We start from the raw sequence: 26,874 nt of genomic DNA, 5'->3' as shown, positions 1-26,874 counted from the left end.
CAGACTTTGAGGTATTCTGGGAGATCAGTTGGTCCAAAGCTATTAACGTCCATGTTTTTCTCCATCTCATACACACATCTACACTGATGAGTCAAAACATTATGACCAAATTGTTGCAAATATTGCTGATCATCTCCTAACAAGGCCACATACAGTATTAAGGTCTGGGTAGATTAGAAGGTAAGAAAACAATTAGTTCTCATAATCAACGTGTTGTATGCAGGAGAAATGGACAGTAATACAGATCTGAGTGACTCTGAAAAGGGCCAAATTGCTATGGCAAGGTGACTGGGTCAGAGTATCTCTGAAAGGCAAGGTGTGTGTAGCTCTCGGTAGGCAGTGGTGAGAATTTACCATCAGTGGTCCGAGGAGGGTCAAAACCATAAACAGGCAACAGGGTGTTGGGCGGCCAAGGCTCATCGATGCACGAGGGCCCAAGCCAACAGAAGGTCATTCAAAATTTTGAGGGTTATGGGAAGAATGTGCATCACAATGTAACACACTCAGCTTTATATGTGTATGATGACCCATGTCCACCATCGAAAGCACCTACAATGGGCAAGCAAGAGTTGGAACTGGACCTTGGAGCAGTGGAAGAAGGTCGCCTTTTCCGATGAGTCCCATTTTCTTTTACATCACATGTACGGCTGTGTACATGTGTGCCATTTACCTGGGGAAGATACGGCACCAGGATGTACTATGGGACGACGGTGACAACCCTAGGAGGGAGTGTGATGCTCTGGGCAATGTTCTGCTGGGACTGGCCATTTAGGACATAAATTTGACACGTGCCACCTACCTAACATTGTTGCAGACCAAGTACACCCCTTCATGACAATGGTGTTCCCTGGTGGAAGTGGCCTATTTTCAGTAGGATCATGCACCCTGTCACATTGCAAACATTGTTCAGAAAAGATCTGAGGAGCATGAAGAGTTCAAGGTGTTGCCCTGGCCTCCAAATTCAGCAGATCTTAATCTAATTGAGCATCTGTGGGATGTGCTGAACAAACAAGTTCGATCCACCTCGCAGTCTACAAGACCTGAAGGATCTGCTGCTAACGTCTCAGTGCTGGAGACTACAGGACATGCCTCAGTGGGTCATTTTGGAAGCAAGCAGAGGACCAACAACATTAGGCAGGGGGTCAAAGTTTTGGCTCATCTGTGTGGATTAAATTGCAACGAAGTTGGTGATGCATGCTGGTGCACAGTTTACAGTTCATCAAATCTGAAAAGTTCATCTCGTTTTTTCCCCTAAACCAATTAAAAGCAAACCCCTCTCCATAGATAATTTCAATGGTCAACTTAATCACACAAGGTGATGCTAAGAACGGATCATTTAGCTCACTTCACCTCTCAAGTCTTTTTGTTTGTTTCTTTCGTTCCAATGAACAAACTTCATCACCATTATGGATTTAGTTCAGGATTCAGAAAATTTAAGAACGAGTGAATCTGATACCAACAAAAAGTACAACAAGTTCATGCTGAGACCGATAACTTAAGTGTCCACAATAACCATGACATTCAATTTATTATTAAATAAAACATTATGCAGTCAGCCCAAATAAATGATTGAGCTATTTAAATTCGGGTGAATGATACATGGTTGTAGGATGTGCTAACATGGTTGTTACGATGGCTCAGACAGGCCTTCATTAACACCAATGTCATTTCCTCTCTCAAGACCCATAAAAGGCACTAAAGACGTCGTTACAAAGCCCATCTCACTACAGTGGTTCTACAATCATTTTATGAAGCGACGAGAATAGTTTTTGTGTGCCAAAAAGCGCATTAACGACTTATATAGTAACGGGCCGTTTTTAAAACAATGTTTTGAACGGTTATGAATCAATGTATCAATTCATGATTCGATTGCATGTCAAACCGCTTAAATCACGTGACTTTGGCGATCCGAATCATGAATCTATACACTGATTCATAATAATGGTTCGAATCTTTGTTTTGAAATCAGCCAATCGTTATATAAGTCGTTAGTTAGTGTGTGTTTTTTTTGCGCACAAAAACTATTCTCTTCGCTTCATAAAATTATTTTATTACAGCTACTGTAGTGAGAGATGGGCTTTGTAGCGACGTCTTGCGTGCTTTTTATGGGTCTTGAGAGAGGAAATGACATCGGTGTCAATGAAGGCCTTTCTGAGTCATCGAATTTCAACAAAAATATCTTAATTTTTGTTTTCCGAAGATGAACGGAGGTCTTACGGGTGTGGAATGACATGAGGGTAGGTAGGCCTAATTAATGACATGTTTATTTTTATTTTTGGGGGAACTAACCCTTTAAGACCTGTAATGTGTGCTAACAAAGTAAATAGGACCAATTTTGATTGCATGAGAACTTTAAGTGGTTTGTAAGTAAAAGAAAAAAATCTCAGCATGGTAGCCCCCATGAGAGGTCGCTATACATAGAATAAAACAACATTATCTATTAGTCTGACATGTCTAGAGTATTGTTATGACATTTAAGCCCTGTTCATTTGTAGACTAACACATATATATATATATACATATTGACGCGACGAAACTCGCAGTTTAATCAACGACGCTGAGCGTCCAGAACCAATCGCGCGGACAGTGAGCTCTGGCGCTAAACAGACAGCTTTGTTGATTCCGTAGAACGAGAGCGTTCTGGTTTTAGTCGCGTCGCTCTTGCTAAGTTTAAATGTGTTGTTAATCGGAAAGAAAACCCGGTTTAGATGTCCCACGCGTGTATAAGACATAACCATCATCAGTGACCACCACTGTTAGCCTAGCAGCAGCAGCTCTCATTAACTAATTGAAACAAAGCGCAGACACACACACACACACACGAGAAAAGTTCTAGACGTTTTTTCTCCATTAGAAACACCACAAGATTGCGTCAACTGCAGCAACCCGCAATGCAAACAAAATGTCAATCTACATGATATTGCCCTAGAAAATACTGTCATTCCTAACGGGTCACAAAGTAGGGTAATATAACGTCTGAAACGTGGAGTAAACTTCGCTCTCTATTATATTACTTCATATTTGCCCCATTTGTCCACATCTGCTGTAGACACAAAGAACAAAGAAGGCGGTCCAACACATTAAAATAGGGTAAAAACACACGGAGCTTTATTAACTTATGAATAAAGCCGTTCTTTCCCCTGTGTTCCGTGGAGTTAAAGTGTCCGGACTGTCCCAATCCCTTCCCCCGCTCACTTACTCCGTGTCTACACCGCCATATTTGCAGCCTTCACCGGCGCAACTATGTTTCCAAAGCACAATCAGATGATACAGTGAAACAGCATCTCACCTTAGCGATCGCTCTCCTGTACCGCATCGCGGCCTGCTGAACGAGCGAGAGCACTTTAATGTTGCCATCTCCGCAAGGAACCACGACCCGAGTTCTTCCAAAACACACCGTCACTTTCATAGTTCCAACTCTCCTTAGACCTTCCCGAATCCGAGGGAAACTCGGGATCAAAGGCTCCCGTGCTCCGATATCCAGATCATTAATAATCTTTGGTTCAGCACCTTGGTGGTTTAGTGTAAGTTACAAACGGTACCCGTTCCGTTTCATCGCGGCGGGCGCTGTGTGGCGGTGTATGACCACCTGTTTAGTGTTTGGGATCTGTGTACGGGAACCGCGCCGTGTTCAGTCGGTTCGGGAGCAACGAAAACGGGCTTCTAGCGCCCTCTGGCGGCGGTAAATGTCACTGGCACAACGTGTTTGATAGATGACAATATAAAGTAAATTTATTTATTTATGTATTTTTGCACTCTTTGAAAAGTTAATCATAGTTAGGTCCTCACATATATAGTGGAACATGTGAATATTAATTTTTGAGGGTTGGGTTAGGGGTCATCGCATTTATGAGTTGCTGAAACGCAATCTCAGTCTCTTAAAGGGGTAGTTCACCCAAAAATGAAAATGATCCCATGATTTACCCTCAAGTCATCCTAGGTGTAGGCCTATATGACATTCTTCTTTCAGATGAATACAATCGGAGTTTGAAAAATGTCCTGGTTCTTCCAAGCTTTATAATGGCAGTTATAACGGCTGTTTCTGTTTTGAAGTCCATAAAAGTGCATCTATCCATCAAAAAAAAAAAGTTCTCCACATGGCTTCAGGAGGTTAATAAAGGCCTTCTGAAGTGAAGCCATGTGTTTGTGTAAGAGAAATATCCATATTTAAAACTTTACAAACCGGAGCATTCTACATGATTTGCTGGAATGTCAGACCTGTACGATAGTTAGTGGAAGTTGGAGATTACAGCTTTTTAAAGTTTTAAATATGGATATTTTTCTTACACAAATATTTGCTTCAGAAGGCCTTTATTAACCCCCAAGAGCCGCGTGTAGCCCTTTTATGATGGATACATTATGGACTTCAAAACAGAAACAGCCACTTCCTTTATAATGCTTGGGAGAGCCAGGACATTTTTTAATATAACTCTAACTGTATTCGTCTGAAAGAAGAATGTCATATACACACTTAGGATGACTTGAGGTTGAGTAAATCATGGGATCATTTTCATTTTGGGGTGAACTATCCCTTTAAGTAACAACATTGACTTGAGATTTGACTTCAAATTGGAGCCTTTTGAGCAACACAAAGTTGACTCTTGAGCCGTCTGCATGGGGAAGTATGTTCTCCAAATATTGCAACATTATACTAAAACATAAATAATATTCAAGATCAAATGACTTTTGGATTCAAGTAAAAGCTCAAATACTGTCTTTTAGACACTGATTGCTCAATGAACAAGAACACTTCTCAAACTAATATAGTTATATTAAACTAACCTGAAGCACATCTATTAACATAAAACTATTAAACTATTAACGGATTTAAGAATTCACTGCGACTTGTGACAAAAAAACAACAACATAAGACTTGACTTTGGCATTGAATTGGCATTGAAAGACTTATGACAAAAAACACTCAAGTATATCAGTATGGATTTATGCATTTTTTTCAGAATTTTTTTTATTTTTTATTAGCTATTTAAAATTTTATTGATTAATTGTATTGTTTTGTTTAACTTAATTTTAAACTACAAATTACATATTTTAAAATTAAAATTGCCAGGTGCTTTTCTTTATTAATTTGCTAATTGCTTTTCTTTGTCGTTTTGTCAGCTGTTTTTCTTTATCCATTTGTCAGTTGAGTGCCATTGGACAGTTCACTTAATCATATTTTTGAGTGTCAAACCCTCTCTAATATAAAATATGTATATTACATTTTTCCATTTAAAAAGTGATGTATTTATTTATTTCCATTTGTAAGTTTGAATTAAAATTTATATATGATTGCTTCCTTTTTATTTTATTTTTATTTTCTATATGTCAGTGTCAGCATGTGGACATTATAGCTTCCAGACATATGGACAATTGTGCATAAGTTTATGTATTTGTGTGTGTCACATTTACCTTTCTGCTCTTAGGGCAAAGCTGTACTAAAATAGAAACACGGGGAACACAAACATGATACAGATTAGTTCTACACACCCAGTTGAGTGAAGCTTTAGTGGAACAGCTGTTGGATTACGTACACATGCTTTGATCTACGTAAGGCACTATGACCAGATGCTCTAGATCCATAACTGAAAAACTGCAGTAGAGAACTGTTCTACCGACCCTCGGCCACACAGAGTCGGTTCTGTCTGTTGCTGTCTGCGTGTCAAAAAGCCATGAAGTTTTGTCTTTGTTGAGTCCCAGTGGTGGAGTCTACTGTGTCTCATCATTTATGGATGAGCATCTGCTTTTCGCTGACATGGTCAGTGTTCTCCTTCTGTTTTTCAGTTACCGGTGATTTTCAGTCCAACAGAATTTACCAAATAGTTCAACACTGACTTGTGAGTTCTTTGCATAACACGTTATGCGACCACAAAGTGCCAATCTATCTATCTATCTATCTATCTATCTATCTATCTATCTATCTATCTATCTATCTATCTATCTATCTATCTATCTATCTATCTATCTATCTATCTATCTATCTATCTATCTATCTATCTACCTATCTACCTATCTATCTATCCATCTATCTATCTATCTATCTATCTATCTATCTATCTATCTATCTATCTATCTATCTATCTATCTATCTATCTATCTATCTATCTATCTATCTATCTATCTGTCTGTCTGTCTGTCTGTCTGTCTGTCTATATCTATCTATCTATCTATCTATCTATCTATCTATCTATCTATCTATCTATCTATCTATCTATCTATCTATCTATCTATCTATCTATCTATCTATCTATCTATCTATCTATCTATCTATCTATCTATCTATCTATCTATAGTCAGTCTGTCTGTTTATAATAAAGTGTAATATACAGTGTGTGTGTATATATATATATATATAAGTTTACTCTGGAGGGATGTTCTGATGGAAACTAAGGCTAAAGTTTTGATGACAATTATTGTCAACTGTAAGTTACATCTCAGTGTATGTGTGAGTGTAATTGTGGGTGTAATTGCAATTACATTCTTATTGTTTGTACTGTGTTTTATTGACAGAACATGTCATTGAGAAACAGAAATGAAAAGACAGCACTGAATAACTGATTTAGAAAAATGTCTAATGGAAATATAGAAAGTATATAAATATGACATATTATTATAACTTGTTCAACCATTTTGCATGTAAAGACTTATGCTATGAGCTTGTGCCTAAATGTTGTGGGGGGTGAGACTATTCAACAGAGACCCAATATAATACATTTTGATCAACATGACATAAGCAACTGATAATGTAGGAAAAAACAGAGAATTGTACATAATCATTTGCATGGATGTACCAAAGCATTTGCAACTTGTTCAAATAAATGGTAGTTTTGAGAATTTCAATTCTGATCTGAGAAATGTACCAAAGTGACTGAGAAAAACTGTATTATTATTGAACCGTATTATAAGAACTTAGAATTATGTCGTTCTTCTATCGCAAGATGGCGCTGTTTCATCAAACTTCTTTATATTTTTAAAATATATTTGAGATTATTTTTAATAACTCAAATAGCATAGGGGGCTACATTCTATATTTTGTTTGTGTGATTTTATTTTCTAGTAGGGCCTATAAAGTTGTTTATATGGATCTTTCTGGTAGGCTCAGTCTGATTAGTCGGGAGCACTTTTCATTATTAAATTTGATACATTTTTATTATGAAATGTAAGTCTCAAATGCATTACTTCATTATGGAAATACATTTTAGCACAGTTTATGGCATTCGATAAGTGACAGCTCTAGGCTCCGCCCAGCATGTGTTTGTGTGTCGGGGCCTCCGGCTGCATAGTCCACATTTCCTAGGCGCATCATCAGAGCTGACGTGGGCTCTACGTGTGCAGCGAGTCGGGCTTCCTCTTCACCCGTAACGAGTGACGAGACTCTACGTAAAACTCGGGTAAGTTATTGCTGGCATGTCGTCGATCTACCGCCAGAGAGGATCTGGAGATGAGCGCAACAAGGCGAACATATATTTATAACTGCTGTTAAATTCATTTCTCAAGTGTAATAAAATGTGTGCACGAAACAAGCTGTCCTGACGCGGTTCCAAGTTTAACCAGCGCTAAACTATTGCTGAAAAGAAAATAAACCTGCGAATAACGAACAGCGCGCAGATGTTATACATTATGAATGTTTCAAACTATTAATCAGAGTTACGCTGTAACATAATAATATAAACTGCCAGAGCTAAAATTTCCGAGTTGAGTTTGGCGATATAAAAAATGAATTGCGGCTGTGGAGAATGACGCAGCTTGACCCAGGAATGTACAAATATATACAGTAGACAGCTGAGCTTGCCCAAAGAACGTAAATCGTTTGCAAGTTGCTTGACTGCCGTCCTGTGTTTATTTATGAGCCCATGAATGTTGCAATGTATGTCATATCGTCGTGCCACCGTTTGCTGTTACATAAGCGCGAGCTGTTCAAAGTTTGCGCGCGTTTGTTTTGTCAAAAGAAATAAGTTAAGAGAGAACTGACACAATGGTACAGCCTCAAACCAGGTTAGGAAAGAACAATCTCGGGATATGAAAGCAATCGAGTAAAATATCTTTCCTCATAAATTGTATGAGTCTGCTTATCTAGAATAGTTTGGATGAAAAACGAGGAAGTGCACGCGGCCGTTACAGCGCACTCTGCTTTTGTGTGCGTGCAATTTTTAATAAGGCCTACCCCATAATAAACCACTATTAATTATTGAACAGTGGTTCCCAAACATTTTGTAGCACGCACCCCTTTCTAATGTTTGATACCTGTCAAGCACCCCCACCACATTATTTCGACATTATAAACCACACTATCACATTATAAACATCACATGTTTAATATTAACAAGTAAATACAAATATTCTCAGTATATTAGAAAATATAAACATTTCAGTTAGAATATATATAGCCTATATATATGCAGTTTATACCCCATATATACCAACCGCTGTATAATAGTGGTTTATGGGGTAGGCCTAATTATTATGGGGTAGCACTTTTCATTCGATACATTTTTATTATGAAATGTAAGTCTTAAATGCATTAGGCCATTATGGAAATACAATTTAGCACTATTACATTATATATAATATATTATATATAATAGTGGTTTATTAGGGGGTAATTTAAAATTCACATTCAGACATAATTAATTGAATTAATTGATTCAAAAATCTAAAGAACTTGAAGGGAAAATAAACTAAGTTCTATACAATACTGTAGCCTTTGAGTTAAATAGCCTCTTCCAGTATTGTATGGAAACTCTTTTGATTTTTGAATTGTCTCTGAGTCCTAATTGGTTGGTTTTATTAAAGCTTTGGCCCTCTTTTTATCATACATTTTTAAATATCTCACAACTGAGACCCCCAAAATGGGCTAATGTGGCCATTTACACTGTCAGCAGATGAAAAACCCACTGTGGAAAATAAAAAAAGTTTCACACATGTATAAGGATTTCAACACAACCAAACACACTTACAGAAAAGTTGTATTGCATAACACGTTGGACCACTAGATTGGCAAACCTTTGGCTGAAATGATGGATTATCACATTAAATGCAACTTCAATGCAAAAAGGTTTCAAATCTTGTGACGTAGGACTCGACAGAGCGCTGACTGTGCATTTCCTCTCTGCTCTGTTGCTAGGCCTATCGCCATGGAAACTGCAACCATAGTGCAACAGGAAGCCAGTGCAACTGAGAAAATAACAAGTGACATACAGTCAGATTCTGACTCACTCACACAGGTACAGATATGACGCCCGTTTTATTTTGTACATGAGGACCATGCCAAACTGAACACAAATGCATTTATGTTTGAATAAATTAAATAAACTGGAAAGTGGATGAATGAAGCATTTATATAGCACTTTATTATGTACTATTTTACACCCAAAGTGCTTTACAATCATGCCAGAGATCTTTCCTCACCCACCACCACCATTTTGAAAATCTTATTTACAATTAAACACTGTAATACACATTCCCAACCTTAGCAAAAAGATGGTTTGGCTATTATATTACACATGGTTATATTATGCTAATTGATGTGTGTTGTCAGACTGCAATATATTTACAGACTAAATGTTAAAAAAATAATAAAACTGAAAAATGTGACTATTGTATTAAAGATGTTTTGTTATTTTAGTATTATTTATATACTATCAAGTATTTATTAATATTTAAAATTAGCTTTTATATTTATATTTTCAGTCTGAGTTTAAGTCATTTTGTTATATGCTTTTGCTATTTTTAATATTTCTATTTAGTTTTTTTTTAGTAATTGCAATTTTAGTAATTTTAGTATTTCTACCTAAACTTATTTTATTTTAGTTAGTTGCTTACTGTATTTAAGTTAGTTGTTTGTTTTCGTAGAATGTTTCATGTAATATTTTACATAAATATTTTATTAAATTTCAGCTTTATTTAATTTCATTTTGAAAAGGATTTTTAGTTTAGTTAAAGGGATAGTTCACCCAAAACTTAAAATTCCTCAGCGAGCCCCCATGTTGTTGCAAACGTGTATGAGTTTCTTTCTTCTGCTGAACACAAAAGAAGAATGTTGTCATTTAAAAGAATGTTTAATCAAACAGCCACTGGCTTCCATAGTAGGGAAAAAAATACTATGGAAGTCAATGGGTGCCGTCAACTGTCTGGTTACCAACATTATTTAAAATATCTTCTTCTGTGCTCAACAGAACAAAGAAATTCATGCAGGTTTAGAACAACATGAGGGTGAGTAACTGATGACAGAATGTATTTTTTTTTTGGTGAATTATCCCTTTAACAATAACCACACTGGGTTAAACAGCCTCAGACACGTCTTACTCTCTCTGTCTGTCTCTCTCAGGTGAATGAGGGTGTAGCTGTTGTGTCATTACCTGATGGACAGACACTACATGTGCAGAGAGTCATTCACACAACACAGCCCTCTGTTATACAGTCACCTCAGATACAAACTGTGCAGGTACACAAATATTGTTTATGTATTCAATGCCTTTGTATGGGACTTGTGTAAATATAAAGTCTTAGTAAAAATTACCATCTATACAGTCCACACTTATTAAACCAAAAAGTGTGCTGATCTGAGAGCCATTAAAGCACATTCCTGTTATTCATTGACCTGTTCCTTCACCTGGAGAGACTGACCAATCACATAGCGGACAGCTAGAGCTGTAGCCAATTGCAGGGCACGTTTACTCATCCTGGCATCAATGGGATGAAGGAGAAGCAAATTGACATAGTAACAAGAAGAGTGAGCGTAGCTCTATGGAGCAATAATGAGATTAGAGGTTTGTGAGAGTCAATGCATCTGATCTTCTTGGACGTGTGTGTGTGTGTGTGTGTGTGTGTGTGTGTGTGTGTGTGTGTGTGTGTGTGTGTGTGTGTGTGTGTGTGTGTGTGTGTGTGTGTGTGTGTGTGTGTGTGTGTGACATATCAGGACACAGATGTGTATAATGACATGGGTATGACATAGGTATTACAAGGAGAGGGAGCCTTATGAGGACATTCCCTATTTTCAAAAACTGAAAAATCATACAGAATTTTTTTGAGAAAGTAAACTGCAGTTTCCTGTGATGGGTAGGGTTAGTGTAAGGGGATTAAATATACAGTTTGTATAAAACCATTATGCTATGGAGAGTACCCATAAAGCTAATGTGTGTGTGTGTGTGTGTGTGTGTGTGTGTGTGTGTGTGTGTGTGTGTGTGTGTGTGTGTGTGTGTGTGTGTGTGTGTGTGTGTGTGTGTGTGTGTGTGTGTGAGTGTGTGTGTGTGTGTGTGTGTGTGTGTGTGTGTGTGTGTGTGTGTGTGTGTGTGTGTGTGTGGGCATGTTTTTGTGACATGAGGACACAAATGTGTATAATGACATGGGACATGGGTATGACATAGCTATTACAAGGAGAGGGTGAAATATGAGGACAATAGCCATGTCCCCGCTTATAAATCATACAGGATGATATTTTTTTAGAAAGTAAAAATGCAGAATGTTTCCTGTGATGGGTAGGTTTAGGGGCAGGGGCAGTGTAAGGGGGATAGAATGTACAGTTTGTACAGTATAAAAACCATTATGCCTATGGAATGTCCTCATATGTCACAAACACACACATACACACACACACACACACACACACACACACACACACACACACACACACACACACACACACACACACACACACACACACATGTTGGTCTATGTGGTTTACAGGGACTCTCCATAGGCGTAATGGTTTTTATACTGTACCAACCGTATTTTCTATCCCCTTACACTGCCCCTACCCCTAAACCTACCCATCACAGGAAACATTCTGCATTTTTACTTTCTCAAAAAAACATCATTTAGTATGTTTTTAAGGCCATTTGAATTATGAGGACATTTGATATGTCCTCATAAACCACATTTATAGTGTAATACCAGTGTAATACCCATGTAGTTATACAAATTTGTGTCCTCATAAACCACATAAACAGGCTCACACACACACACACACACACACACACACACACACACACACACACACACACACACACACACATAAAGCCTACATCAAACAAAGCAAATCTGCTCAGTAGAACATAAAGGACTCATAGTCACTTGGCACAATTGTTATCTCTAGGGACAAACTTATTTAATATACATATTTCATCAAGCACTAAAGATGGATTTTGAAAGAATATCCTCTTTTTTTAAATTCAACAAAGCCTTAAAATAACAAAAAAGCATTCTATATCATAGTCTGTATGAACTCTGAGCTAATACTAAAGATTTGGAAAACCCATTAATATAAGTCGAAATTTCCCCCTCCACATATGATTCTTTTAGAAGGCTTATTAGGCATTAAGGCGTGTGTATATGTGTGTTTGAATGTTTTTAGGGAGCTGGTGGCCCGGGTACAGCACCATCAGATTCTCAGAAGAGGAGGGAGATTCTGTCCAGACGCCCATCTTATAGGTGAGATCAATTTAGCATTTTAGCATTATTCAAAAACTACAGTATTTATTCATGTTTTTAATTCGTTTTTACTTTTATATTTTCAGTCTAAGTTTAATGTTAGCTTGTTTTTAGTCAGTTTATGTGTGTAATGTCATTTTTATTAGTTTCTATTTAATGTATACATTTCATTAGTGTAGTTTTAGTAATTTTAGTACTTTAACTCAAACATTAAGGGTCCAATCATACACCTCGCGCAATGCAACGCAAGTGTATTTTGCTAGTTTCAGCCCGGCGCAGTTATCATTTTTTACGTCCAGCGGCCATGTCGTTTAAATAGCAAATGCATTTGCTATTTAATGACGTCATTCATATCATCCCTGGACTCATCAACAAAATACTCCAAACCCAATACCCAGAAACCCACACACGATCATTTATTGACATTTTGCGACAGCTACTGATATCCACGTTGTCAGATAAAGATGTTTTTATTTACATATGTTTTTAGGAAAATTCTTAATGAGTTGTCATCTGATGTACCTGCTGTGCCAAAGATCGAGGAAGAGGAGAAAGTTGAGGAAGAAGCCCCGCCCACCTCAAGTGTTGCTACAGTGACGGCACCATCTTCAATCTACCAGACCAGCTCAGGGCAATACAGTACGTCTGAGTTCATTACTCATAATAAACTATTATCTCATTGTGTGGCATGACTCATTGTGAAATTAAGTTATTAACCTTAAAATGAAGGGTTTTGCCCTTTCTTACGAAGCAGCAACACATTATATATTGCACAAATGTTTCCCAAGTTTATGAAAAGCTTATCATATGTTATAGCAGGTGTTTGGGAAATTGAAGATAAACTGTCTTATTGTTTTGTTTCTGTGCAGTTGCAATCACTCAGGGTGGAGCGATACAGCTGGCCGGCCCTGGAGGAGAGGCCTTGCCAGGGGTTCAGGCTCTGACTCTTCCCAGCCCCGCCACACCCCAGCCTGGGGCCACTATCCTGCAGTACGGCCCCCAGCCTGGAGATCCTGGCCAACAGCTACTGCTAACCGCTGGACAGGTGCTCGTTCAGGGTAAGACTGGAACTTTTATGAAAAAATGTCTTTTACAAAACGTTATAATTGTTGTCATTTCAGCGATGTGGAAACACAAAAGCAACACAGTGTGTGTAAGAGCTGTGTTAGCTGATAGCAGGCCCTGATTGTGGAAGAACACTGCATACACGTTGCGTTGTGGGAAACTAGTTAGACTTGTTTTTATTATGTGCTGAAGTTCCACACTTTGCAGCAAAGGTTGTGCAGGAACTGAGAAAAAAAACTGGTTAAATTTGTCATGACGTGACATTGACTTAATAAGGTTGAAAACCTCTTTGATTTACAAAATGGACTCACTATTGGTTAGAAATCCATTTTTGAATTTGAATATTACACTAAATAACAAGGATAATAAAAGTACCCTGATACCCTGGTATATTTAATTTCAAGTATTCGTGTTGAACTTTGCAAAAATCATTTTCTTAAACAGTATTTTTTCTTGATTTCCGGTCTACAAACGTTGAGATATCAATATTTAAAATACTTACATTTATTTTAAGTGTATCTTACCCTATTTGCATATAGGTGTTTTATTGTTTTAAGCATAAATAAAACAAAATAAAACTTGTTTTAAGAGAATATCATATATTATTATTATTATTCTTATATTATATATTATTCTTCTTCTTTTATTTAGATTTTAGGGTCGAAATAATTTTACTGCAAACTAAAAATAATACTGATAAAGACAATATTTTTTGAACGGAGGGAGAATGGAGTGTTTTTCCTCAAAGTGACTAGTATAATGTTTTGATAACACTTTACAATATATTTTCATTAGTTAGCATTAGTTAATGTATTAATAACCATGAGCAGTACATTTTTACTGTATTTGTTAATCTTTGTTAACATTAGTTAATAAAAATACAGCTGTTCATGGTTTGTTCTTGTTAGTTCACAGTGCATTAACTAATGTTAACAAGATTTTAATTAAGTATTACTAAATGTTTAAATTAACATTAACAAAGATTAATAAATGCTTTATAAGTGCTTTGCATTAACAAACGTTAACTAACGAACCTTATTGTAAAGTGTTACCAATGTTTTTATGTTCGTCAGTTTGATTAAAAGTAACTAAAAATAAATGTTTTATACTTTGCTCCTGGTAAAATTGTAATATTGAGAAAGGACTGACACATTTAAACTATTTCAGCTCTGAGCAGAATAGATCATGAGATAGATACATTTTTAAAATGATTTCAGACCTATCCAAATCATTCAGAGATAAATCTAAAGATATTTATGTAAACAGCGTAATATGACGACTGATGTTTGAGTGTGTGTGTGTGTGTGTAGATGACCATTACAGATGCCTGTGTAGTGTGTAGTGTTATGAGGTGGAATGGGCACAGTATCCTTTTGTTTGTGCTGCGATGCTTTTGCGTCATCATGATCTAAAAATACATCCTCAATAACGTATCCCTCCTTTTCTTCTCTTCTTCCCTTCTCTTCTACCATGAACTTAAACATTTGAATTCCATGCAGTTGCACAGTCTTGTTAGAAATCAGTTTTAATGTTCCTCAGGCCATGAATTTAAGCCTAGATGTTTGATCACAAACCCAGTGTCTTCTTTCTCTCAATCTCTCTCTCACACACACACACACACACACACACACACACACACACACACACACACACACACACACACACACACACACACACACACACACACACACACACACACACACACACACACACACACACACACACACACACACACACACACACACACACACACACACACACACACACACACACACAGGGAGGGCATTCTCCAGAGACAGTGTGTTATTTCCCTGTGAGACTGCCGTGATGTCATAGTGATGTCAATGCCCTTAATAGTAATCTTTAATCTGACTGAGAGAGGGAGGGAGAGAGAGAGGGAGGGAGGGAGGGAGGGAGGGAGGGACGGAGGGAGGGTGATAGAGAGAGAGAGAGAGAGAGAGGGAGAGAGGGAGAGGGAGGGAGCGTTAAAGGCAAAACATTAAGTGTCACAACTCAAACTAGAGTCAGAAAGAGGTATATGAGAGAGAAACTTACTCAGTGAACAAGCTGGAAGAAAGAGAGAGCTTTAAGAGGAAATAAAGACGGAACAGAAGATAGTGCCCAAAAACATTTACAACTGGATTACTACAGCATAGAAATGGCAGTGACCGGGGAAGAGACCGAGTCAGGTGAGAAAGAGAGGTGTGTGTGTGTGTGTGTGTTTTATTAGAGAAAAGCCAGTGATGCTAATGTATATATACTGTATGCAATTATGAAGTTCTGTATTTTATAATTTGGTAAGTAAGCTAGTAGCAGCTAAAGATGAAATAGACATTAAGTGCATATCGGTAGTTGAACTTTAATTTTGTTGATTTGTAGTTTCTTCTTAATGACAGTTTTGCCTTTTACTAGTCAATGTTAAATTACCATGGGGTGTAGTAAATCATTTTTTCTATGCAGTCTCAGTTAAAATGAGTTTATACAATAATACTGTATGTATAATAATAATATTAAATATAATTATAATTATAATTATATTTAATATTTAGTATAGATATTATACTAATAGATACCAATATAATATTTAGTTTAGTAATTATCATAAACATCATAAAATTAAACAATAATTATGATTATTTTGTAGATGGAGAAAAAACACACTGCAGAAAATGTCAAAAATCTCAAAAGTATTTAATTTAGTAAATATTTTAATAGATTATTAATAATAACATTTAATATAGTGAATATTACAATTAATGAGTCCTACAACTCATAACTCAACTCAATAAAAAGTAAACAGAAGTTATATCATGTGGGAAAGTTTGTAAACAGAAATTGGAAAAATGAAAATTGTTTTCATGCTTCTTTTGCTTTTGTCCTTTTTTGTGGTTGAAACGTTCTTCTCAGTGGTAAACACACTCACAGACATGCTCCTGTTTTACGAAATCAGGCTGTGAAATCTGCCTGTCTATTCACACACATGAATCATTGAGAGAGAGGCAGACAAAAGCAGAGAGAGAATGAGGAGGGAGGGGGAGAGAGAGGGAGGGGCTTTCTGTTTGACGTCAGTCTGTTTCCTGGAAGCCGGCCGAAGCCGAGCCGGAGAGAGAGGGAATGGGGCGGGGGTTTGGGCAACGACGCACACGGTGACATCAGCATTTTGTCACATTGTCTGATAACAGACGCACACACACATACGCGCACGTTAAGTCGAAGCATATCCAGTTTGTTGAAGGACGTTTACTGCTGGGAACATTGGCTGGTAGCTGCATTAAAACTGTCTGTACTGCACCAGTGACCTTATACTTATACCCCTTTATTTGGGGTTTTGAATGTTGCTTCAGGTATTTTTTATGTTGTTTGTGTGGCCGGATGTAAAGTTGTTTTATATAACTGCTCGTTCGTTGTCATTGTTTTGGATTAATTACATAAACTAATGAGTCCAATTAGACCTGCTCTTTTAAGCCTGGTTACAATAGAAGTCACAGCTGATTGGTTAGCTCTAGTTTTAGGTGCTTCTTTATTGGTTAGATTAATTATGTCTGACCTTTGGTTCATGTTCAGTAACTGTCAAAACTTTCTTTATAGCACCAAACAGAATTACAAAATTATGTATTATTATATCCTATTTTCTCATGATAAGAACTTATTTTATGGGCTTTGTTTGCTTCCATATGTTTGGAAATTAATGTTATATTAATAATTATTTGTATCAATAATGATGATAATAATAAATTATAAACGTAATGTTTTTATGTACTTTTATTGTCTCTTACCTCAAGCACACTGACTTAATAAGTTTAATCTTGTATTACTTTAAAAAGTACTTATTTTTAAACTTATTTTTATTTGTTATACAAGATGTAACTCATTTTTTAAAGTCAGTTTAACATATTTTAAGTTGAAATAACTTAAACATCCAAGTCGATTGTACTGCAAAAGTTCAAAATTTGCCTTTTTTTACAGTGTGTGTGTGTGCGCGTGCGTGCGTGTGTGTGTGTGTGTGTGTGTGTAAATATATATAAATACTTTGTTTTTCAGATTAAATCAGGACTAGAATTGTAAATATATAATTCATTCGTGTAATAATTCATTATTATTTTATCCTGTTTTCTCAAGATACCAACTTTATGTTTGCTTCCATTTGTTTGGAAATAAAAATAACAACGACAATAATAAATAAAAGGAATAATAATTCTTGTTGTTGAGTATAATTATTGTGAATAATAATAAATGATATGGACCGATACACTTAATTATATAATACATGTAACTGATTTATTCACTTATATAGTTAACATAGAATTATGCACTTAATGTTTTCAAGCAGATATATCATCTCTGATATACATCTTCATTTATGAGTTAATTTATAAACCTTTTGATGAAGCCATAACTAGAATTGCAAAAAAGATTGATTGTTATATTATATTTTCATAATTTACTTATTTTAAATAAGCTATTTGTTTCCCTTTGTTTGGATTGATTAAAATTGTGTTATTATCAATAATATACATTTTATATTTCTTAGCTCAATGTTTTCATTCATGAGTTTTCAGACACACAAAAATGGTACTGTATATTGCATCACTGACCATCAATTATTGGTAACATTTTACAATATAGTTCTAAATGTTAGCATTTACAACTCGATTGTAAAATGTTACCAATAATGAACTAAATAAACTAACCATGAACAATAATTGTAACATTTTTTTATACTTTAACTTATAAATATACCGTTGTGCATTTGAATTTCTAATCCATTAATGTTAACATGAACATTAACTAGGATTAATGATGTAAATGTATAGTTCCAGCTGTTAATGTCAGCTGTTGTGTAACTCGTTTCACTGTAAATGTATATAGCCAAACTTTAAAATGTTTCCCTTTCATCTGTCAAATTATATGACTCATTTTGGTGTATTTGTGCATGTAGCTGCCACAGGAGACATGCCAGCATATCAGATCCGCTCGCCGTCGTCCGGGCTACCAACAGGCGTCGTTATGGCAGCATCGCCAGGGGCGATGCACAGCCCACAGCCAAACGCAGAGGAGGCCACACGCAAGAGGGAAGTCCGCCTGATGAAGAACAGGTACCCACACACCTGAGCCTCAATCATTCATTTGTGCAGGTGCTTGAACCTGTATATTGATGCACATGCTCCCATTTGACCTTTTGTAGGGAGGCGGCGCGCGAGTGTCGCAGAAAGAAGAAAGAATACGTCAAGTGTTTGGAGAATCGCGTCGCTGTGCTGGAAAACCAGAACAAGACTCTCATAGAGGAGCTCAAAGCTCTCAAAGACATCTATTGCCACAAGCCAGAATAACCCTCACAAACACTGCGCAAGGACTGCGTGATACACAAACTACCTGTCTCTTCTCTCCTTCTGTCACATCGCCTGGATTCGATCGTTTTCGCTCGTTTGTTTGGCCAAATGTTTTTTAAAGAAGTTGCTTACGTTGCTTTGAGGATGCTGAGGTCTACCATTACCTGCATTTCATCCCCACACACACACATGCATTTTAAGATTGGCGTTTATTATTGCTGTTCTTTGGGGAAAAAACTGGAACTCTTCATTGACATGTGTGGAAAAATGTATGTGCTCTACTGTTGAAATCAGAAAAAGCAAAGCTCAGAAAGTGTAAGCAGCCATGTTAAAGGGATAGTTCACCCAAAAATGAACATTTTGTCATTACTTACTCACCCTCAAGTTGTTCCAACCCTGTATTCGTTTCTTCTGCTGACCCAAAAGAAGATATTTTGAAGAATGTTGGTAACCACACGGCTGACGGAACCCATTGACTTCCATAGTATGTTTTTTCCTATTATGGAAGTCAATAGGTGCCGTCAACCATCCGGTTACCAACATTCTTCAAAATATCTTCTTTTGGGTTCCGCAGAAGAAAGAAACTCATTCAGGTTTGGAACAACCTGAGTAAATTATGGCAACATTTGCATTTTTGAGCGAACCGTCCCTTTAAGCAGTTGCACACTGTGCACATAAGCAGCATGTTAACAGTTTTGGCACAACGCTTTTTAGTAGTATTAGCCCAGAAGCCTATATTTAGTGGTAAATATAGAGAAAAAACGCTGTAAACCAAGTTGAAGCAACTTAAAAAAATGGATTGATATGCTCATTCATTGTTTGATGCGGGTTAACATTTGCAGTGACCATTTCTATTCAGTAAGTCTGACTGAATCCTGGCGATTTATGCACTGTCCATTTTGGATGTAGATTGGGTCCTTTTCCTCGTGTAAATTAGATTTCGATCACGTTTGTACATTTCAATATTTATTTAATAATTTATGGCTGTTAATAAAGAAAATATTTAATGTAGTACCCCAGAAATAACTATATTTTCCGTATAGATCTGCAGATTCAGTTCATGCTGTTTATGAGTGCAGTGTAAAAAACATCAAATGCAAGTTAAAAAAAAAGTTTCCACACAGTACTTTTTATATAAGTGAAATGATGTGCTAGATGGATTGAACTGTTTAAAGTTGTTCAATTAGCTGTCATACGAGCTAATGGTTGAATGTAACAGTGACCAATAACTTCACCAAGAAACGTGACATAATGTTGAACATTAAATTAGTGTAAGTGCTTAAAGCGATAGTTCATCCAAAAATAATAATAATTATGCTCTATTTTTCTTTCTCCAATGGAACACAAAAGATGACATTTAAAAGAAAAAAAAAGTCTCGTTGATTTTTTTGACCACACAATTAAAGTCAGTGGTGTCCAATGTTGTCTTTTATTATGTAGACAAAACCAGTTCTTCAAAATGTCTTCTTTTGTTTTCCGAAGAATAAAGTTATTAGGGTTGGAATGACGTGAGGGTGCGTAAATGATGACAGAATTGATGACTAACTATCTCTTTAACTCTCTTTATTTGTATTATACCACACAGATTTATTTGTTTTCATGTGGCACACTTTTATTCAAAGTGTACAAAATAAGAACAATGCAAGCATAAGCACACCTCTGTCAATTGCCTCATGTATAGCTGTAATAAGAAGTGTAATGTTTTTTTGTTAAAATACTTTAACACACCATCTTAATACATACCATCTTAATATGCAGACATGAATTAGCCATCTGTAGGTTGATTGCTCTGTTTGTTTGAGCATCCCAACATAGCAACATTGGCTCAACCAATGGAGTGAGTTTGAGGCGGAGCTACCCGCTTGAAAATGTTCATTTTTGCTAATCTGTTTTGTGATGCGAGATGCAGAGAAATTACACACCTCAGCTTTATTGCTTTGTTTATCTGTGCTCCAAATTCATAAAATGTACATTTTGCATGGTGAAGGAAGGAAAATGGTGGAACTGAATTGTGAACATGTTACCTGTAGGTGAACATCACAAATATTGCTTTTGATGTAATATTGTATATTATCTCAGTAATGAATTTCTCTTTCATTTTTTATTATTAGATGTGAAGTAGGGAAGTAAAGAGCCATTATGAGTAATAAGAGTGCAGATTCTTTACGTCAGACAGGTGGCACTAACTCTTTCAGCTGTTAGGATGCCAGTGGGTGTGTGTATGTGTGTGTGTGTATCTTCTGTTTCATGACTTTATTTTCACTTACAGCCAGTCACGTTTCTGTGTTTCGATACAGTAGCTACTATTTTATGTAGTCTGGTCAGAAAATGGATTTGGTTTGATATTTAAATAGTTTGTTTTCAATTAACCTCTCAATTAGACTCTTCAGATTGATGTTAATGTAACAGAGTGTATGCCCTGCCTTTCTTTAACACTGTACAGAGCGCTGACATCTATTTTTAATAAAATATTTTTATAAATGTATATAAAAACTTGAATTTTGAGAAGCTCTGTTGTGTATGTGTGGACCTACAAGGTTCTTTTTAGGGTGTGGGTTAAGGTGAGGGTGTAGTATTTATAACTAGATGTAGACCTATAAACAAGAAGTGGAATGTCCCCATTTAGACAAGTTAGCTACATTTTTGAAATCTAAAAAAAAAAAAACTTCTGTACAAACATTTTTTTTTTTTTTTTTTTAACAAACACAAGTAGGCTACGCTTACACACTTGAAAGATTTTTATTATTTAAACTTAACCACCTTTAGGTGCTTTGCTATCTCTTTAATTATCACTCCTTGAACTTTTAGGGTTTAGGCACTTTGGTCAAGCTGGGAGATCAGCTTGCTAACCAGTCAACCCTCTAAGTTGTTCCAAACCTGAATGAACCGAGTAGCTTGCTTACAAACATTCTTAAAAACGTCTTCATTTGTGTTCAGCAGAAGAAAGAAAATCATAGGTTTGGAACAACTTAGGCTATTAAATGATGACATGTTTGGGTCAGTTATCCCTTTAACCTGATTTAAGGTGGTTTCAGCATGGTATTCCAAAAAATAATAAAACTAAAGTCTTTCAGCTACTTCTGTTTCTCTCTCTCTCTCTTCCAAATGTTCACTTATCTGTTCCATAGGCCTACTATAGCAAATGAGGCATGGCTATAGGTATAGCTAATACATTTCCAGCTTTATCTGAGGGTTGAAAATGTGTTTACGAAATGTTTTGACTTTGTAATCAGAATAATGTTATGTTTTTGAATGATATTGCATGACTGTTTATGAACGGCTCGGGCCCTAGAATGTGCTGTATCATGCGTTTGGCACGAACAGGCAGACATGGAAAATTCCACAGTGCGTGAGAGCGCCCTCCACTGGAACACGGCAGTTTTACACGCTCGAAAACTGTTTTTGTACGACACTGGCATCTAGTGGACATTCGAGGCAAGAACGTTTTTACATTTATTCCTCTTTCTTCTTCTTCTTTTTTTCTTCTTTTTTTTTTTTTTTTTTTTTTTTTTACAAAATGTATCTGTTTTTGTTAGTAGCCTACACGCAATCTAAACCGTCGTATTTATATCATAATTGTATTATTTTAATCATGTCCAGTGACAATACCATTGCATACACTTACAGTAGTTACAAAGTTATAAAATTAGCCCCTTGTAGCTTTGCATTCTTACACGCTCATCTTACGGGTCTGTCTGTTATGATACTGTTCTACAACAGACATTTTATTATCTTACTACACGACCGTTTGCACACGTTTTTTTTTAAACCAGAAACAGGAAACGCCTCAGTTCAGCGAAAACGAAAGTTAAGCAGTTGTAGGCCTACATGTCTTACTACACATCAAAATGGCAGACGCCAGCATGTTATGGTCTCAGGATACATTTAGCTGTTCAATCTGTCTGGATCTACTGAAGGATCCAGTGGCCATTCCCTGTGGACACAGTTACTGTATGAGCTGTATTACAGGCTGCTGGGATCAGGATGATCAGAAGGGAGTCTACAGCTGTCCTCAGTGCAGACAGACCTTCACTCCAAGACCTGTTTTAGGTAAAAACACCATGCTGGCTGAAGTGGTGGAGAAACTCAAGAAGACAAAACTACAAGCTGCTCGTCCTGCTCAATGTTACTCTGAATCTGGAGATGTGGAGTGTGATGTTTGTACTGGGAGAAAATATAAAGCCATCAAGTCCTGTCTGGTGTGTCTGAACTCGTACTGTCAAAATCATCTGGAACAACATGAGACTCTCTTCAAAGGTAAAGGACACAATCTGATGGACGCCACTGGACGACTGCAGGAGATGATCTGCCCTCAGCATGAGAAACTGATGGAGATTTTCTGTCGTACTGATCAGAACTGTATATGTTATCTGTGTATGGTGGATAAACACAAAAATCATGACACTGTATCCGCTGCAGCAGAGAGGACTGAGAAACAGGTATGAATTGATTTTCTCCATAACACATAATAGCTACATAAATGAAGATAGCTACATAAAAAAAATCTCACGTGGGGTATCTTTTTTTGCAGCTATTTAGTACACACAAAGTTGTACTTGTTTTTAGCATGCAGTAGTATTTATAAAGTAAGGATTATTTGTCATTCCTGTAGAGAAAACTGGGTGAGATGCAGAGAAAATTCCGCCAGAGAATCCAGGCGAGACAGAAGGAGCTTAAGGAGCTGAGAGAGGCTGTGGAGTCTCACAAGGTGAGTTTTGAGCAGAAGAGCAACAGAAGAGCTGTTTCAGACTCAGTTAGGACTCAATCAGTCCGTGAGGAGCCAGTGCTGGAGCTCTTTCAGTCCCACTGAAGCCCACTGAGGGGAACAGGCTGTGTGAGGGACCAGTAAGAGCTGAGAGAATGGACTGACTCTAATGCGTCTCTCTCTCTGTGTGTGTCCTAACAGCGCTCTGCACAGGCAGCAGTGAAGGACAGTGAGAGGATCTTTACTGAGCTGATCCGCTCCATTGAGAGAAGCCGCTCTGAGGTGACACAGCTGATCAGAGATCAGGAAAAGGCTGCAGTGAGTCGAGCTGAAGGACTCTTGAAGAGACTGGAGCAGGAGATTGATGATCTGAAGAAGAGAGACGCTGAGCTGGAGCAGCTTTCACACACAGATGATAATGTTCATTTCCTTCAGGTAACAGAGATCTGACACACAGGACAGTGGTCTTTAGGAAGGGAAGAGATTGTTTTCTATCAAATGTTTCTGTGTCTTTAGCTGGTGTTTCTATTGTTTGTCTTGTAGAGTTTCCAGTCTCTCTCTGTCCCTCCTGGATCTACAGACTCACCCAGCATTACTGTCAGTTCTCGTCTCTCTTTTGATGATGTCTGTAAATCTGTGTCTCACCTGAGAGAGAAACTGGAACATTTCTGCAGAGAGGAGCTAGAAAAGATATCTGGTAAAGGTAAAACACGAATTCATCCTTTTATGAGAGAAATCGGCCATTCATATAATGTAATATGTTGTAGATACAATGAATATCCATCACTGAATGTGACATGGTTTTGATAGTTTCTCTTTATACAGTATGTGAATTATAATATAGATCTGTTTGTTTCTATAGTAACATACATTGTGATCATTCCTACCTCTGAACCCAAGATCAGGGAGGAGTTCCTTCAGTGTAAGTCTCTATTAACAAACACACTGAAACTGAACAAGATTTATCCCACTCTATAATAAAATTGCAGAATAAACTCCATAAAATACATAAATTATGAACACAAACATCAGTTTATCAATCAAACATGTTTCCAAATTCTTAAACACCATTTTGACCTTTTCACATGCAGTCAGGTGTGAAGCACCTGCTCTCAGTTAACTTTACTTTAACAGTGTTACTGTCCATTAAAAACTAAAGTAAAATTATTATTTCAGTGATTGAAATGTACTAATTTACATGTTGATTATGTTCTCTGTCTCAATCAGATTCTCATCAACTCTCTCTGGATTTAAACACAGCTAATAAAAGCCTGGTACTGTCTGAAGGGAACAGAGTGATTAAATACACTGACACAGTCCAGCGGTATCCTGATCATCCAGACAGATTTGATGGTCGTCCACAGGTGTTGTGTCGAGAGGGTGTGTGTGGACGCTGTTACTGGGAGGTTGAGTGGAGTGGTAAAGTGGGATTATCAGTGTCATATAAGAGCATCAGAAGGAAGGGACGGGGAGATGAATGTAGATTTGGACGCAACATTCAGTCTTGGAGATTATTTTGCTCTCCCTCCATATGTTCATTCTGGTACAATAAAAAAAGGACTTTACTCCCAGTAGTCTCCAGCTCCCGTAGAATAGGAGTGTATGTGGATCACAGTGCAGGAACTCTGTCCTTCTACAGCGTCTCTGACAAAATGACCCTCATTCACAGAGTCCACACCACATTCACTCAACCTCTCTATCCTGGGTTTAGAGTTTATTTATTAGAGCAATATGTTTCAAAAGTTAAACTGTGTGAATTATAAATATAATACAGACATTTTGCAATAGAACAGCTTATTTGAAATTTGAGCTCCACAATAAAATCATGTGATAAACCAATGGTAAATCAGCAATCACAGTGATTTATCATTGGTTAATTACTAATCAATAAATCAATACTGAACATATAATTTCTGAATAAAAATCTTCTCATACGATCTAACGATGACAGTTGTGTATAACAAAGTAATTCATGAATATGAAAGTTGCCATTGACAGTAACAGCACGTATTTTACTGCATTGTCTTCACATACTGGATTAATATAATTTCTGAGTCAAATTCAACTATGTACATTGTTATAAAAAGGACTTTATAAAATCACTTGGACTAAGTAAAACTCAATTTCACCTGGCTGTATCCCAACTGCAAGTTTTTAGGTTTCGCACATGCATATGCGTGTACTGTATGTGTTAAAGAAAACTGTAGCCCATAGGGTGGCATTAAAAATATATTGTGGTTTATAAATAAAGTGGTTTGGTTTTAATATTTGTGTTGTTATACTTATGACATACATTTTCCTAAGTTTTGCAACAGAAAGGTTTAAAATACCTATATTGTAATCCAGTTAACAAGCAAACAACAAAAAAACATTTTCACATTGTAAGGGGTGTTTTTTCTCCTGATGTATTGTGTTTTTCCACAGGAAACGTTCTGTACCTCTGGGTAGAGTTCACTCAATAAATATCACTGACAGGGCAATTCTCTCAAGTCTTTCTTTCTTTTTGGGAGCTGTTTTATTTTCTTCTTTTCATGACTGTGTATCTACCAACTACAGTCCCTGACAAAAGTCTTGTCGCTTGTGTACAAATTGACCTAAAGTGCCGCTGAAATATATTTCTAATCAAGATTTTTTTTTTACAAGAAATGGCTCATTTTAATCCCACCAGCTTTTGTGATAATGTTTCAGTGAAAAACTAAACTTTCAAAAAGTATTCTAATATTCACAGCTTGGAAAAGCCCATTGAGTCAACTTTTGCAAAGACATAAGTGTTGTCACCTTGTCATATGAGCTTCACCTGTGACTAATAATGGATCAATTAGGTCTCAAGTGTGTATAAAAAGAACCCCAGTACGCTAGACCTTCACATCAACTGCAACTAGACCTCTGCAAACATGCCTAAGATTGCTTCATTGCTTCATCTGGCTGAAGACCAGATCCACTGCTGATGTGGCAGACACCTTCAATGTGTCTCAGCGTCAAGTACCGAGGATAAAAAAAAGATTTGAAGAGACGAGACGTTTTTGACAAGCCCAGGTCAGGCAGACCTTGCAAGACAACTGCTCGAGAGGACCGTTTGTTGGCTCGAAAATCCAAGGCCAGCCCATTTTCCACTGCAGCAGAGCTCCACGAGACCTGGTCACCTGAAGTCCCTGTGTCAACCAGAACAGTTTGTCGGATTCTGTCTCGAAATGAGAAACCAGCACTAAACAAAAGACAATTGAAAAACCGTGTGGCATTTGCCAAGGCCCACAGCCTGCTAAACGGATGGATGTAGGAAAAATGGCAGAAGGTAGATTTTTCAGATGAATCTTCTGTTGAATTACACCACAGTCGCCGCAAATATTG

The 26,874-nt window shown here is 36.9% G+C and overlaps 3 protein-coding genes across 8 annotated transcripts in view; 2 read left to right on the top strand and 1 right to left on the bottom strand.

Annotated features, from left to right (window-relative positions):
- Window positions 1–3,629, bottom strand: part of pard3ab (par-3 family cell polarity regulator alpha, b) — a 119,950-nt gene extending 116,321 nt beyond the window's left edge. For both annotated transcript variants that reach the window (XM_067452562.1, XM_067452563.1), the window contains exon 1: window positions 3,290–3,629. In XM_067452562.1, the coding sequence (XP_067308663.1) occupies window positions 3,290–3,409 (120 nt within the window). In that variant the 5' untranslated portion in view covers window positions 3,410–3,629. The remainder of the gene's footprint in view (window positions 1–3,289) is intronic.
- A 3,629-nt stretch (window positions 3,630–7,258) lies between these two features.
- crema (cAMP responsive element modulator a) lies at window positions 7,259–21,329 on the top strand. Of its 5 annotated transcripts, XM_067452557.1 has the most exons (8): window positions 7,259–7,388; window positions 9,122–9,221; window positions 10,325–10,441; window positions 12,350–12,426; window positions 12,917–13,065; window positions 13,296–13,484; window positions 18,431–18,587; window positions 18,677–21,329. In XM_067452557.1, the coding sequence occupies exons 2-8, from the start codon at window positions 9,132–9,134 to the stop codon at window positions 18,819–18,821; spliced, it is 924 nt and encodes a 307-aa protein (XP_067308658.1). In that variant the 5' UTR covers window positions 7,259–7,388; window positions 9,122–9,131; the 3' UTR covers window positions 18,822–21,329. The 5 variants fall into 5 exon arrangements, with proteins under 5 accessions (XP_067308658.1, XP_067308660.1, XP_067308659.1 ...); XM_067452559.1 differs by lacking the exon at window positions 10,325–10,441; XM_067452558.1 differs by lacking the exons at window positions 7,259–7,388; window positions 9,122–9,221 and adding an exon at window positions 10,189–10,209.
- Window positions 21,330–22,615: 1,286 nt separating this feature from the next.
- Window positions 22,616–25,996, top strand: LOC137089096 (E3 ubiquitin/ISG15 ligase TRIM25-like). Its single transcript, XM_067452555.1, has 6 exons — window positions 22,616–23,260; window positions 23,434–23,529; window positions 23,728–23,961; window positions 24,070–24,229; window positions 24,389–24,448; window positions 24,754–25,996. Exons 1-6 carry the CDS (start codon window positions 22,670–22,672, stop codon window positions 25,287–25,289), a joined length of 1,677 nt encoding a protein of 558 aa, XP_067308656.1. The 5' UTR covers window positions 22,616–22,669; the 3' UTR covers window positions 25,290–25,996.
- Window positions 25,997–26,874: the final 878 nt, after the last annotated feature.

This window comes from Pseudorasbora parva, chromosome 9 (assembly GCF_024679245.1).
Source record: "Pseudorasbora parva isolate DD20220531a chromosome 9, ASM2467924v1, whole genome shotgun sequence".
NCBI lineage: Eukaryota > Metazoa > Chordata > Actinopteri > Cypriniformes > Gobionidae > Pseudorasbora > Pseudorasbora parva.
This window is presented reverse-complemented; position numbering and strand designations above follow the sequence as displayed.